This window comes from Oncorhynchus keta, chromosome 24, assembly GCF_023373465.1.
Source record: "Oncorhynchus keta strain PuntledgeMale-10-30-2019 chromosome 24, Oket_V2, whole genome shotgun sequence".
Lineage (NCBI taxonomy): Eukaryota > Metazoa > Chordata > Actinopteri > Salmoniformes > Salmonidae > Oncorhynchus > Oncorhynchus keta.
This window is the reverse complement of record NC_068444.1, coordinates 18,322,971-18,335,407: the sequence shown is the minus strand read 5'-3', so window position 1 is coordinate 18,335,407 and position 12,437 is coordinate 18,322,971. Positions and strand designations below refer to the sequence as shown.

The following is a 12,437-nucleotide window of genomic DNA, read 5'->3' as shown; positions in this document are numbered from 1 at the left end:
TTTATTATGGAAATCTAAGGACACTGGTTTAGTAGGCCTCTCAGTGGCACACCTGTGCAGCCAGCCAGGACGTGACGTGTTTTTCCGTCCAATTTTTTTTTTGTCAAGTATCGTAACTTCACTGTGACTTTACAGTTGGCGTGTTAGAATGGAAAAGCGCTCTCATATCGCGTTCAAAACAACTGGGAAATCTGAAATCTCCGAATTCAACTGGGAACTCGGGGGGGGGGGGTATTTTGGAATGGTCAAACTCGGAAACTTGTGGTTTTACAGTTGTCTTGATATCCTGATAGGAAACAAATACATAGCGAAGTTAGTTTAACGGATAACTTGTTCTGTCATAATGAAAAAAAAATCTAAAGGAAATGGGAGGTAAGAATGTTACATGTTACATTTCATTAAGTTACCTTAGTCCTTACACTTCCTTTGCAACAGAAACTAGTCAGCAGCAAAGCTAGACAGTCTTGGCGTGTCAAATCTGGGTTTGTTAGAGAATTAGCTAGTCATATCACACCGATGTGTAAACTGCTGGGTAACACCAACCTAGTTAGCTAGATGTTATTGTCGGGAGTTTGAATAACGTATATAGCCAAGTTATCATTACTCATGATTGTGTATTTATTCCTTGTTATTAGATATGTTTCTATTGATCTTTTTTTGTTATCTGCATTGTTGGGAAGGGCCCTAAGTAACGTGTCATTGTTAAGTCCACACCTGTTTACGAAATGTGAGATTTTGTTTTTTTAACAAGTCGACACTATTTGGTTGCTAGAGTACAGTAGCAAGCTAGCAACATATACATGTTTTGCTTTCTAGACGATTTAATAAATTGTTTCAGAATGACTTTATACAAAAAAATGACGAGTGAGACAAATTGCTTTGTGGACATAAGTATATTAAGCAAATGGACAGGCAGGTCGACAGTCAGATGCCGCGTTCAAAACAAGTCGGAACTCGGAAATCTCTGACTTCAGTGTGTTTTAGACAACCTAGGAACAAGCATATACGCTCTGTTCCTAGAAGACAACTGGGAACTCGTAAAAATACGAACTCAGACTGGGAAAAATATTTTTGAACGGTCATCCAACTTGGAATTCCAAGTCAGAAACGCGAACATCTTTGTAGAGCTCCGACTTTCCGACCTGAATATAAAGGATGTCAGATTTGGACCTCTTTTTCTCTCTCTCTCTCGTTACCATTTGTCTTGAAAGCACCATTGATATCCTGATAGGAAACAAATAACATAGCAAGGTTAGTGTTTAACGGACAACTTGTTTTGTCATAATGAAACAAAATACGATCTAATGGAAATGGGAGGTAAGAAACGAGTTAGCTGCATTTCATTAAGTTACCTTAGTCCTTACACTTCCTGTGCAACAGAAGCTAGACTGTTAGCTTGTTAGAAAGCTAGCTAGTTTACCACTAGGTCAAGGTTCCCCAACTGGCTTCCTGCGGGTGGTTTTATTTGCCCCCCCCCCCCAAAAAAAAAAAATTGTTTTCATTGTTGGACATAAGACTTAAAACACCAGGAAATCAACTTCAATTAATTTTAATTCAAATAATCTGTTCCAGTGAAATTGACGAGTGAGACAAATTGCTTTGTGAACATGCATATTGACTTAATGCAAATGGACACGTCGACTTGTGTGTGACTGTCTATTCCTGTCAGATACTCTGTATGTTCATAGAAGACAACTGGGAACTCGTAAAAATACGAACTCAGACTGGGAGAAATCATTTGTAAAGGTCGTCCAACTTGGAATTCCAAGTCGGAAACTCGGAACATCTTTCGAAAGCTCTGACTTTCCGACCTGAAGATCAAATCAAATATTATTTGTCACGTGCGCCGAATACAACAGGTGTAGTAGACCTTACAGTGAAATGCTTACTTACAGTCTCTAACCAATACTGCAAAAAAGTATTATGTGAACAATAGGTAAGTAAAGAAATAAAACAACAGTAAAAAGACAGGCTATATACCGTGGCGAGGCTACATACAGACACCGGTTAGTCAGGCTGATTGAGGTAGTATGTACATGTAGATATGGTTAAAGTGACTGCATATATGATGAACATAAAGTAGCAGCAGCGTAAAAGAGGGGTTGGGGGGAGCAATGCAAATAGCCCGGTTAGCCAATGTGTGGGAGCACTGGTTGGTCGGGCCAATTGAGGTAGTATGTACTTGAATGTATAGTTAAATTGACTGTGCATACATGATCAACAGAGAGTAGTGAAACGCTAGCTTAGTTGGTGGTGCGCGGTAAATAGTGTTTCAATCGCTGCTCTGCAAGGGCCGCGGATTTTGTGGAGCGATGGGTAACGATGCTTCGAGGGGTGACTGTTGTTGATGTGTGCAGAGGGTTCTCTGGTTCGCGCCCGGGTATGGGCGAGGGGACGGTCTAAAGTTATACTGTTACATTGATGCTGTTGACCCGGATCACTGGTTGCTGCGGAAAAGGAAGAGGTCAAAGGGGGGGTGAGTGTAACGGATGTGAAACGCTAGCTTAGTTGGTGGTGCGCGCTAAATAGTGTTTCAATCGGTGACGTCACTTGCTCTGAGACCTGCTCTGCAAGGGCCGCGGCTTTTGTGGCGCGATGGGAAACGATGCTTCGAGGGGTGACTGTTGTTGATGTGTGCAGAGGGTTCCCTGGTTCGCGCCCGGGTATGGGCGAGGGGACGGTCTAAAGTTATACTGTTACAGTAGCAGCAGCGTAAAAGAGGGGTTGGAGGGAGCACAATGCAAACAGATCGGTTAGCCAATGTGCGGGAGCACTGGTTGTTTGGCCCAATTGAGGTAGTATGTACATTAATGTATAGTTAAAGTGATTATGCATATTAGAGGTCGACCGATTAAGATTTTTCAACACCGATACCGATTATTGGAGGACCAAAAAAAAAAGCAGATACCGATTAATCTGCAGATAAAAAAATAAAAGATAAAAAAAGTATTTATTTGTAATCGATTTCCGATTGTTATGAAAACTTTAAATCTCCCCTAATTAGTTGCCCATTCCGATAATTCTAAAATCGATTAAATAAAAAAAACTAAACACAATACCCAATAAAGACAAAGCGAAAACAGGTTTTTAGAATATTTTTCAAATACCTTATTTCCGTAAATATTCAGACCCTTTGCTATAAGACTCAATTTAGCTCCTGTGCATCCTGAGTCCATTGATTATTCTTGAGATGTTGGATAAGATTTGGTATGGCACACAGCTGTCTATATAGGGTCCCAGAGTTGACAGTGCATGTCAGAGCAAAAACCAAGCACAATGAGGTCGAAGGAATTGTCCGTAGAGCTCCGAGACAGGATTTTGTCGAGGCACCGATCTAGGGAAGGGTACCAAAAAATGTCTGCAGCCTTGAAGGTCCCAAAGAACACAGTGGCCTCCATCATTCTTAAATGGAAGAAGTTTGGAACCACCAAGACAATTCCTAGAGCTGGCCGCTCGGCCAAACTGAACAATCTGGGGAGAATGGCTTTGGTCGGGGGTGACCAAGAAGCCGCTGGCCACTCTGACAGAGCTTCAGAGTTCCTCTGTGGAGATGGGAGAACCTTCCAGAAGGACAACCATCTCTGCGGCACTCCACCAATTAGGCCTTTATGGTAGAGTGGCCACTCCTCAGTAAAAGGCACATGACAGCCCGTTTGGAGTTTGCCTAAAGGCATCTCAGACTATGAGAAACAAGATTATCTGGTCTGATGAAACCAAGATTGAACTCTTTTGCTTGAAAGCCAAGCGTCACATCTGGAGGAAACCTGGAACCATCCCTACGGTGAATATGCTGGTGGCAGCATCATGCTGTGGGGATGTTTTTCAACGGCAGGGCTGGGAGACTAGTCAGGATTGAGGGAAAGATGAACAGAGCAAAGTACATAGAAATCCTTGAGGATCAAATTTTATTTGTCACATGCGCCGAATACAACATGTGAAATGATTACTTACTACAAGCCCTTAACCAACAATGCCATTTTATGAAAAAAAAGTGTTAAGTATTTACTAAAATAAACTGAAAAAATAAATAATAATAATTAAGGAGCAACAATAGAATAACAGTATTGAAGCTATATACAGGGGATACTGGTACGGAGTCAATGTGCGGGGACACCGGTTAGTCCAGGTAATTGAGGTAATGTGTACATGTAGGTAGAGGTAAAGTGACTGCATGAATAATAAACAGAGTAGCAGCAGCGTAAAAATGGGGGTGGGGGAAGGACAATGCAAATAGTCCGGTTAGCCATTTGATTAGCTATTCAGGAGTCTTATGACTTGGGGGTAGATGCTGTTAAGAAGCCTTTTGGACCTAACTTGGCGCTCCGGTACCACTTGCCGTGTGGTAGCAGACAGAACAGTCTATGACTAGGGTGGCTGGAGTCTTTGGCAATGTTTTGGGCCTTCCTCTGACACCGCCTGGTATAGAGGTTCTGGATGTAAGGAATATTGGCCCCAATGACGTACTGGGCCGTATGCACTACCCTCTGTAGCGTCTTGCAGTCAGATGCCAAACAGTTACCATACCAGGCGGTGATGCAATCAGTCAGGATGCGCTCAATGGTGCAGCTGTCAAACTTTTTGAGGATCTGGGAACCCATGCCAAATCTCTTCAGTCTCCTGGGGGGAAATAGGCATTGTTGTGCCCTCTTCACACCTGTCTTGGTGTGTTTGGACCATTCTAGTTTGTTGGTGATGTGGACACCAAGGATCTTGAAGCTCTCAACCTGCTTCACTACAGCCCCGTCGATGAGAATGGGGGCGTGCTCGGTCCTCCTTTTCTAGTAGTCCACAATCATCTCCTTAGTCTTGGTTACGTTGAGGGAGAGGTTGTTATCCTGGCACCACACTGCCAGGTCTCTGACCTCCCTATAGGCTGTCTCATTGTTGTCAGTGATCAGGCCTACCACTGTTGTGTTGTTGGCAAACTTAATGATGGTGTTGGAGTCGTGCTTGGCCATGCAGTCATGGGTGAACAGGGAGTACAGGAGGGGACTGGCCCCCGTGTTGAGGATCAGCGTGGCAGAAGTGTTGTTACCTACCCTTACCAACTGGGGGGGGGCAACCTGTCAGGAAGTCCAGGATCCAGTTGCAGGGGGAGGTGTTTAGTCCCAGGGTCCATATCTTAGTGATGAGCTTTGAGGGTACTATGGTGTTGAACGCTGAGCTGTAGTCAATGAATAGCATTCTCACGTAGGCGTTCCTTTTGTCCAGGTGGGAAAGGGCAGTGTGGCGTGCAATAGAGATTGCATCATCTGTGGATCTGTTGGGCACTATGCAAATTGGAGTGGGTCTAGGGTTTCAGGGATAATGGTGTTGATGTGAGCCATGACCAGCCTTTCAAAGCACTTCATGGCTACCGATGTGAGTGCTACGGGTCGGTAGTCATTTAGGCAGGTTACCTTGGTCTTCTTGAGCACAGGGACTATGGTGTTCTGCTTAAAATATGTTGGTATTACAGACTCGGTCAGGGACAGGTTGAAAATGTCAGTGAAGACACTTGCCAGTTGGTCAGCGCATGCTTGGAGTACACGTCCTGATAATCCGTCTGGCACTGCGGCCTTGTGAATGTTGACCTGTTTCAAGGTCTTGCTCACATCGGCTGCAGAGAGCCTGATCACACAGTCGCCCGGAACAGCTGATGCTCTCATGCATGCTTCAGTGTTGCTTGCCTCGAAGCGAGCATAGAAGCTATTTAGCTCGTAATCTCTTCGAGAGAGGACTCCGACTGGGGCGAAGGTTCACCTTCCAACAGGACAACGACCCTAAGCACACAGCCAAGACAGCGCTTTAGTCCCTTCGGGACAAGTCTCTAAATGTCCTTGAGCCTTGAGTGGCCCAGCCAGAGCCCAGACTTGAACCCCATCGAACATCTCTGGAGAGACCTGAAAATAGCTGTGCTGTGACACTCCCCATTCAACCTGACAGAGCTTGAGAGGGTCTGCAGAGAAGAATAGGAGAAACTCCCCAAATAAAGGTGTGCCAAGCTTTTAGAGAATAAGACTCGAGATTGTAATCGCTGCCAGAGGTGCATCAACGAAGTACTGAAATAAGGGTCTGAATACTTATGTAAATGTGATTCTTCAGTTTTATTTTATACATTTACTAACATTTCTAAAAACCTGTTTTGCTTTGTCATTGTCTTTTTACACAATTTGTTACTTTACAGTCTTATTAGTTTTTGCTGAAATATCATATTTACTTAAGTATTCAGACCCTTTACTCAGTACTTTGTTGATACACCTTTGGCAGCGATTGAATTATTATTTTTATATATACAGTGGGGGGGAAAAGTATTTAGTCAGCCACCAATTGTGCAAGTTCTCCCACTTAAAAATATGAGAGTGGCCTGTAATTTTCATCATAGGTGCACTTCAACTATGACAGACAAAATGAGAAAAAAAATCCAGAAAATCACATTGTAGGATTTTTTATGAATATGTTTTGCTTTGTCATTATGGGTTATTGGTTATTGATTGAGCAAAAATAACTATTTAGTCATTTTTAGAATAAGGCTGTAACATAACAAAATGTGGAAAAAGTCAAGGGGTCTGAATACTTTCCGAATGCACTGTAGGATGATCCTTGCCTAGAATACAGTATATACATATGAACTTGGTAAAACAGTATGTAATCATTATTAAAGTTAGTTTTCAATGATTATGTACATAGGGCAGCAGTCTATAAGGTGGAGTGTAGAGTACTGGTTAGTAGCTGGCTAGTAACAGTGACTAAGTTCAGAGCAGGGTACTGGGCGGAGGCCAGCTGGCCCGCAAAAAAACAGTCTATGACGGTTGTAGCTAGCGCACAATTGGCCCAGTGTCGTCCTGGTTTGCCCGTCATTGTAAATAAGAATTTGTTCTTAACTGACTTGGCTAGTTAAATAAAATTCAAAGGGCAAGTTTCTCTTTCCGTTGTATGCATTATTTCTTGTTTATGTTTAATTGACTCAAACAAAGCATAATGCTTTTTATGGAAATTACTTCTCGATTGACTTTTGTCTTGTCTTTTTTTGCAGATCAATTGCAGACTACTTCTCTACGAAAAGCATTACTGGTGGATGTAAGATCTTGAGAACTGATGAAACAACACTGAACTTGTTATGAGACTATATCCACACACACACACACTGAAATATTGTAGTTAAACCCAAGTGATTTGACTCCACACACAGATGACTGTGGCACCTGCTGCTTTGTGTGACTGCCATAGGAGCTGCCCCATGCTAATGTAAAGGAGTGAGATCGTATTATATAGAAGGATGAGTAGCCTTAGACAGTACTTCACCAATGCGGGTGAGAAACAGAGTTTGTATTGAGTTGGGGCATGGAGCACTAACACTCTACAGCATAATGCTTCATCGTTGGATCATTTGACGCTATGCTAACGCTAACCTTTGAACTGGGTCAAAACCCTTGCTGCTACAGTGTAGTGTGGGTGTGTCTGTTTTTCTCTGTCTCTCTGGCTGTGTTTTACTCTGTCTGTGTGGATTTTGTTTGACCACTCGGCACAATAACCACAACTAACTCTATAGCCTACAGGGTTATTCTAAGCTCGACCTCAAAACTATCACTCACTCACTTGCCCTGGATTCTGAAAAGTTGTAGGTTTGTCACAATACCAGTATCGCAATATTCAGAAGTATCGTGGCAAGGAAACAAATCATGAAGCAGATTTCTTGAGGAAAACAGTCCTAATGTTAGAAACAAACAGCATTATCAAATCGAGATGTATTTCTAAAGCCCATTTCAGACATGGAATGCAAAACAATAACTGAAATATTTACTACACAACAAACATAAGAGAATAAAAAAAACTACAGAATAACAATAACTGAACTACTCAAAATCATCTTAAGGAAAAGCAAAGCTAAAAAGGTGTGTTTTTAAGATCTCTTTTTAATGTGTCCACAGTTTCAGCCCCCCCTCAGGTTCTCTGGCAGGCTATTCCAGAGGCTGGGGGCATAATAACTAAAAGCTGCCTCTCCATGCCTCTTGGTCCAAGGCTTTGGGATCGTTGAAAGGCCAGTCCCAGAGGGACCTAATGGGTGCATTACTTGGTATGTATTTGTGTGCACAACCTTGGATTGATTTAAAAACAGACAGATTCTCTCTGTGCTTTTGCTCCAACAATAAGTACCTCAGTCTTGTCTTGATTTAGCTGGAGGACGTTGTGAGCCATCCAAGTATTTAAATCACAAATACAGTCTAATAATTTATCCGTGAAGCTAAAATCCTCTGGTGACACAAATTTTAAGTTGTGTATGGTCTGCGTAGCACTGAAGATGCTTTCTGTTAATGCTGCTAAGGAGTAACATATAGAAACTGAACCATACCGGACCCAAAATCAAACCTTGTGGAATGCCACATGTGGTATGTATTTTCTCTAGGTTATGTTCACCAAGGGTGACAACAAACTCTCCACTGGTGAAGTAGGTCCCAAACCACTTTAGAACTGAACTGGCGAGGCTAACTCACCTCTCCAGTCTTTCCAGAAGGACATCATGGTCAACAGTGTTGAATGCAGCACTTAAATCCAAGAGTACAAGGACAGAGAGCTGTTTGACATCTGTTGGCTCTATGATCATTTACTACTTTAACTAATGCTGTCTCTACTGTGGTGGGCCGGAAAACCAGATTTGGATTTTTGTTTAAATACAGTTGGCACTGAAAAAGTAATTTACTTGTTTGAAACAAATTTATCCAGAATTTTGCTTAAGAATGTAAGGTTGTAGATTGGCCGAAAATTGTTAAGAACTGTTGAATCTAGATAATTTTTTAGTGCAGAGGGGAAAGTGCCTGTGAACAGGGAGTGATTAACAATAGCTTGCACTTCTTCAGATATGCTATTAAAAACTATTTTGAAGAAGGTGGTGGGGATAGGATCCAGAAGGCAGGTAGAAGGCAGGTAGAAGGTGGTGGGGATAGGATCCAGAAGGCAGGTAGAAGGTGGTGGGGATAGGATCCAGAAGGCAGGTAGAAGGTGGTGGGGATAGGATCCAGAAGGCAGGTAGAAGGTGGTGGGGATAGGATCCAGAAGGCAGGTAGAAGGTGGTGGGGATAGGATCCAGAAGGCAGGTAGAAGGTGGTGGGGATAGGATCCAGAAGGCAGGTAGAAGGTGGTGGGGATAGGATCCAGAAGGCAGGTAGAAGGCAGGTAGAAGGTGGTGGGGATAGGATCCAGAAGGCAGGTAGAAGGTGGTGGGGATAGGATCCAGAAGGCAGGTAGAAGGTGGTGGGGATAGGATCCAGAAGGCAGGTAGAAGGCAGGTAGAAGGTGGTGGGGATAGGATCCAGAAGGCAGGTAGAAGGTTAAGTTGTGATATCACTTTCCCGAGCATGTCTGTGTCCACCAGGGAAAATACATCCCTAGTGCCTTTGCGTAGTAGACTAGGGCACATATCAAACATTTCATCATGTCTAGCTTGACTGATACCCAACCTAATGTTTGTTATCTTATCTCTGAAATATGCCGCAAACTCATCACATTTAGATGTGGAGAAAAGTCCACATAAAATGTGAGGGATAGGATTTATCAGGCCATCAATGGTTGAGAAGAGCACTAGAATTACTCTGATTATTAGTGATCAAGTTAGAAAAATAAGTCAGTTTGGCCTTTCTAATTGTCTTGTTATATAGTGCATTCTGAAAGTATTCAGACCCCTTGACTTTGCCACATGTTGTTACGTTACAGCCTTATTCTAAAACGGATTAAATAAAATAAAAATTCAGTCTACACACCATACCCCATAATAACAAAGCGAAAAAAGGTTTTTAGAAATGTTTGCACATTTATTAAAAATGAAAAACAGATACCTTATTTACACAAGTATTCAGACCCTTTGCTATGAGACTCGAAATTGAGCTCAGGTGCATCCTGTTTCCAATGATCATCCTTGAGATGTTTCTACAACTTGATTGGAGTCCACCTGTGGTAAATTCAATTGATTTGACATGATTTGGAAAGGCACACATCTGTCTATATAAGGTCCCAGAGTTGACGGTGCATATCAAAGCAGAAACCAAGCCATGAGGTCGAAGGAATTGTCCTTAGACCTCCGACAGGATTGTGTCGAGGCACAGATCTGGGGAAGGGTACCAAAACATTTCTGCAGCATTGCAGGTCCCCAATAACACAGTGGCCTCCATCATTCTTAAATGGAAGAAGTTTGGAACCACCAAGACTCTTCCTGGGCCTGGCCACTTGGCCAAACTGAGCAATTGCGGGAGAAGAGCCTTGGTCAGGGAGGTGACCAAGAACCCTATGGTCACTCTGACAGAGCTCCAGAGTTCCGTGGAGATGGGAGAACCTTCCAGAACGACAACCATCTCTGCGGCACTCCACCAATCAGGCCTTTGTGGTAGAGTGGCCAGACGGAAGCCACTCCTCAGTAAAAGGCACATGACAGCCTGCTTGGAGTTTGCCTAACGGCATCTCAGACCATGAGAAACAAGATTATCTGGTCTCATGAAACCAAGATCAAACTCTTCGGCCTGAATGCCAATTCTCACATCTGGAGGAAACCTGGCACCATACCTATGGTGAAGCATGATGGTGGCAGCGTCATGATGTGGTGATGTTTTTCAGGGCAAGGATTGGAATACTAGTCAGGATAGAGGGAAGGAGGAACGGAGAAAAGTACAGAGAGATCCTTGTTGAAAACCTGCTCCAGAGCGCTCAGGACCTCAGACAGGGGCGAAGGTTCACCTTCCAATAGGACAATGACCCTAAACACACAGCTAAGACAACGCAGGAGTGTCTTCAGAACAAGTCTCTTAATGTCCTTGAGTGGCCCAGCCAGAGCCCGGACTTTAACCTGATCGAACATCTCTGGAGCGACCTGAAAATAGCTGTGCAGCGACATTCCCCATCCAACCCGACAGAGCTTGAGAGGATCTGCAGAGAAGAATGGGAGAAACTCCCCAAATACAGGTGCGTCAAGTTTGTAGCGTCATACCCAAGAAGACTCAAGGCTGTAATCGCTGCCAATGCTGCTTCATTAAAGTACTGAGTAAAGGGTCTGAATACTTATGTAAATGTGATATTTCCATATTTTTTTAAATATAAATTTGGAACAATTTCTAAATACCTGTTTTGCTTTGTCATTATGGGGTATTGTGTGTAACTATTTAATCCATTTTAGAATGAGGCTGTAACATAACAAAATGTGGAACACGTCAAGGGGTCTGAATACTTTCCGAAAGCATTATATGCCAAGTTGCTCTCGGAATATCTTAATGGACCTGCAACTTTGACTTTCTCCACTTCCGATCTGCCTTTCTGCAATTTCTCCTTCATTTATTAGTTTCCTCAGTCTCCATTTGGATGTGGCCTTTGTCAACTTTACTGGAACTATGGCATCAATGGTTACCCTTCATTTGTTATTAAAGTTATCAACTCAATCATCACAAGAGGAAGGCAGAATAGGTGGTGGAGTAGTTATTGTTCATACACTCCATAGTGTTTCTTAATGTGTTCAGTATTACCCTGTGCTATGGGCAACAAGGTAGTAATGAACACACAGTGGTGATCAGATAAAGCAACATAAACAATACAGGATATGTAAATAGAAAGCCTCTTGGTAATAACCAGGTCCAGAGAATGGCTGTGCTTATGGGTGGGCCAAGTAACATGTTGGATAAATAATAATAATAATATATGCCATTTAGCTGACGCTTTTATCCAAAGCGACATCATGTTGGATAAAGTCCATAGAGCTGGATAAAGTCAAAGCTGACTCTTAAATGATCTTTGTCAACATGAATATAACATCTCCCAACACAATGACAAAAGTATAGCATGATGCTGAAAAGACCCAAAGTATCCAAATGAAATGTCCTTACAGCTGAGAGAATTAGCAAAAATAGTGTCTGCCCCCCACCCTTTTTCCCTTTTCTGATAGAGTATGAACATCTTTAGCCCCGGGGGGCTTCAATAAGAGTGGCTCGACAGTCTGAAGACAGCCATGTTTCAGTGAGAAACATGCAATGACATTTGCAGTCAGTAATGAGGTTTTTACTAGTGATTGCTCTTACATTTAAAAGTGACATTCAATGAGTGTGGGCGTCTGCCTAGAAGTAACCAGACCTATCAACGTTACAACCACGTTTTTTGACAGTCTCCAATCTATCAGAATGGTAGATGACAGAAGGTGGAGTTAAAGAAACATAAATTAGCTCACACAATAACCATAGTGACATTTCTACAGGAGCTGATATGCTTTCTGAGTTCTATGTTGCTTATTCTGACAGGGAGAACTGGAGCACTGCCAGACCTGTCTGTCAGTCTGTAAAACAGTTTGCCATGTTGTTGGAAATAATCCTGGAACCCCTGCAGTTAGGGTGAATCCTGTCTCTTTTAAAAAGTCTTGGTTGCTCCCACAGCAAATCAAAGTTGTCATAAAAAGAGACATTCCTGTCGTTGCAAAGTTTCTTCAGGTA

The 12,437-nt window shown here is 42.7% G+C and overlaps 1 protein-coding gene and 1 long non-coding RNA gene across 15 annotated transcripts in view; one reads left to right on the top strand and one right to left on the bottom strand.

Moving 5' to 3' along the window:
* Nucleotides 1-133: 133 nt before the first annotated feature.
* The window catches only part of LOC118402789 (SMC5-SMC6 complex localization factor protein 2-like), a 38,206-nt gene continuing 25,902 nt past the window's right edge, over nucleotides 134-12,437 (top strand). For 2 of the 14 annotated variants that reach the window (XM_052477915.1, XM_035801037.2), the window contains exons 1-3: nucleotides 134-372; nucleotides 7,016-7,059; nucleotides 7,911-8,056. Coding sequence is in view for 8 of the 14 variants with exons in the window: in XM_035801037.2 (XP_035656930.2) it covers nucleotides 8,041-8,056 (16 nt within the window). In the remaining 6 variants the exon portion in view is untranslated. The other 12 variants (XM_035801043.2, XM_035801035.2, XM_052477916.1 and 9 more) reach the window with 10 other exon arrangements.
* Nucleotides 875-1,462, bottom strand: LOC118402791 (uncharacterized). The gene is made up of 2 exons (XR_004829564.2): nucleotides 1,353-1,462; nucleotides 875-1,224 (listed from the first exon to the last, which is right to left on the bottom strand). It is a non-coding gene; the product is annotated as an uncharacterized LOC118402791 (long non-coding RNA).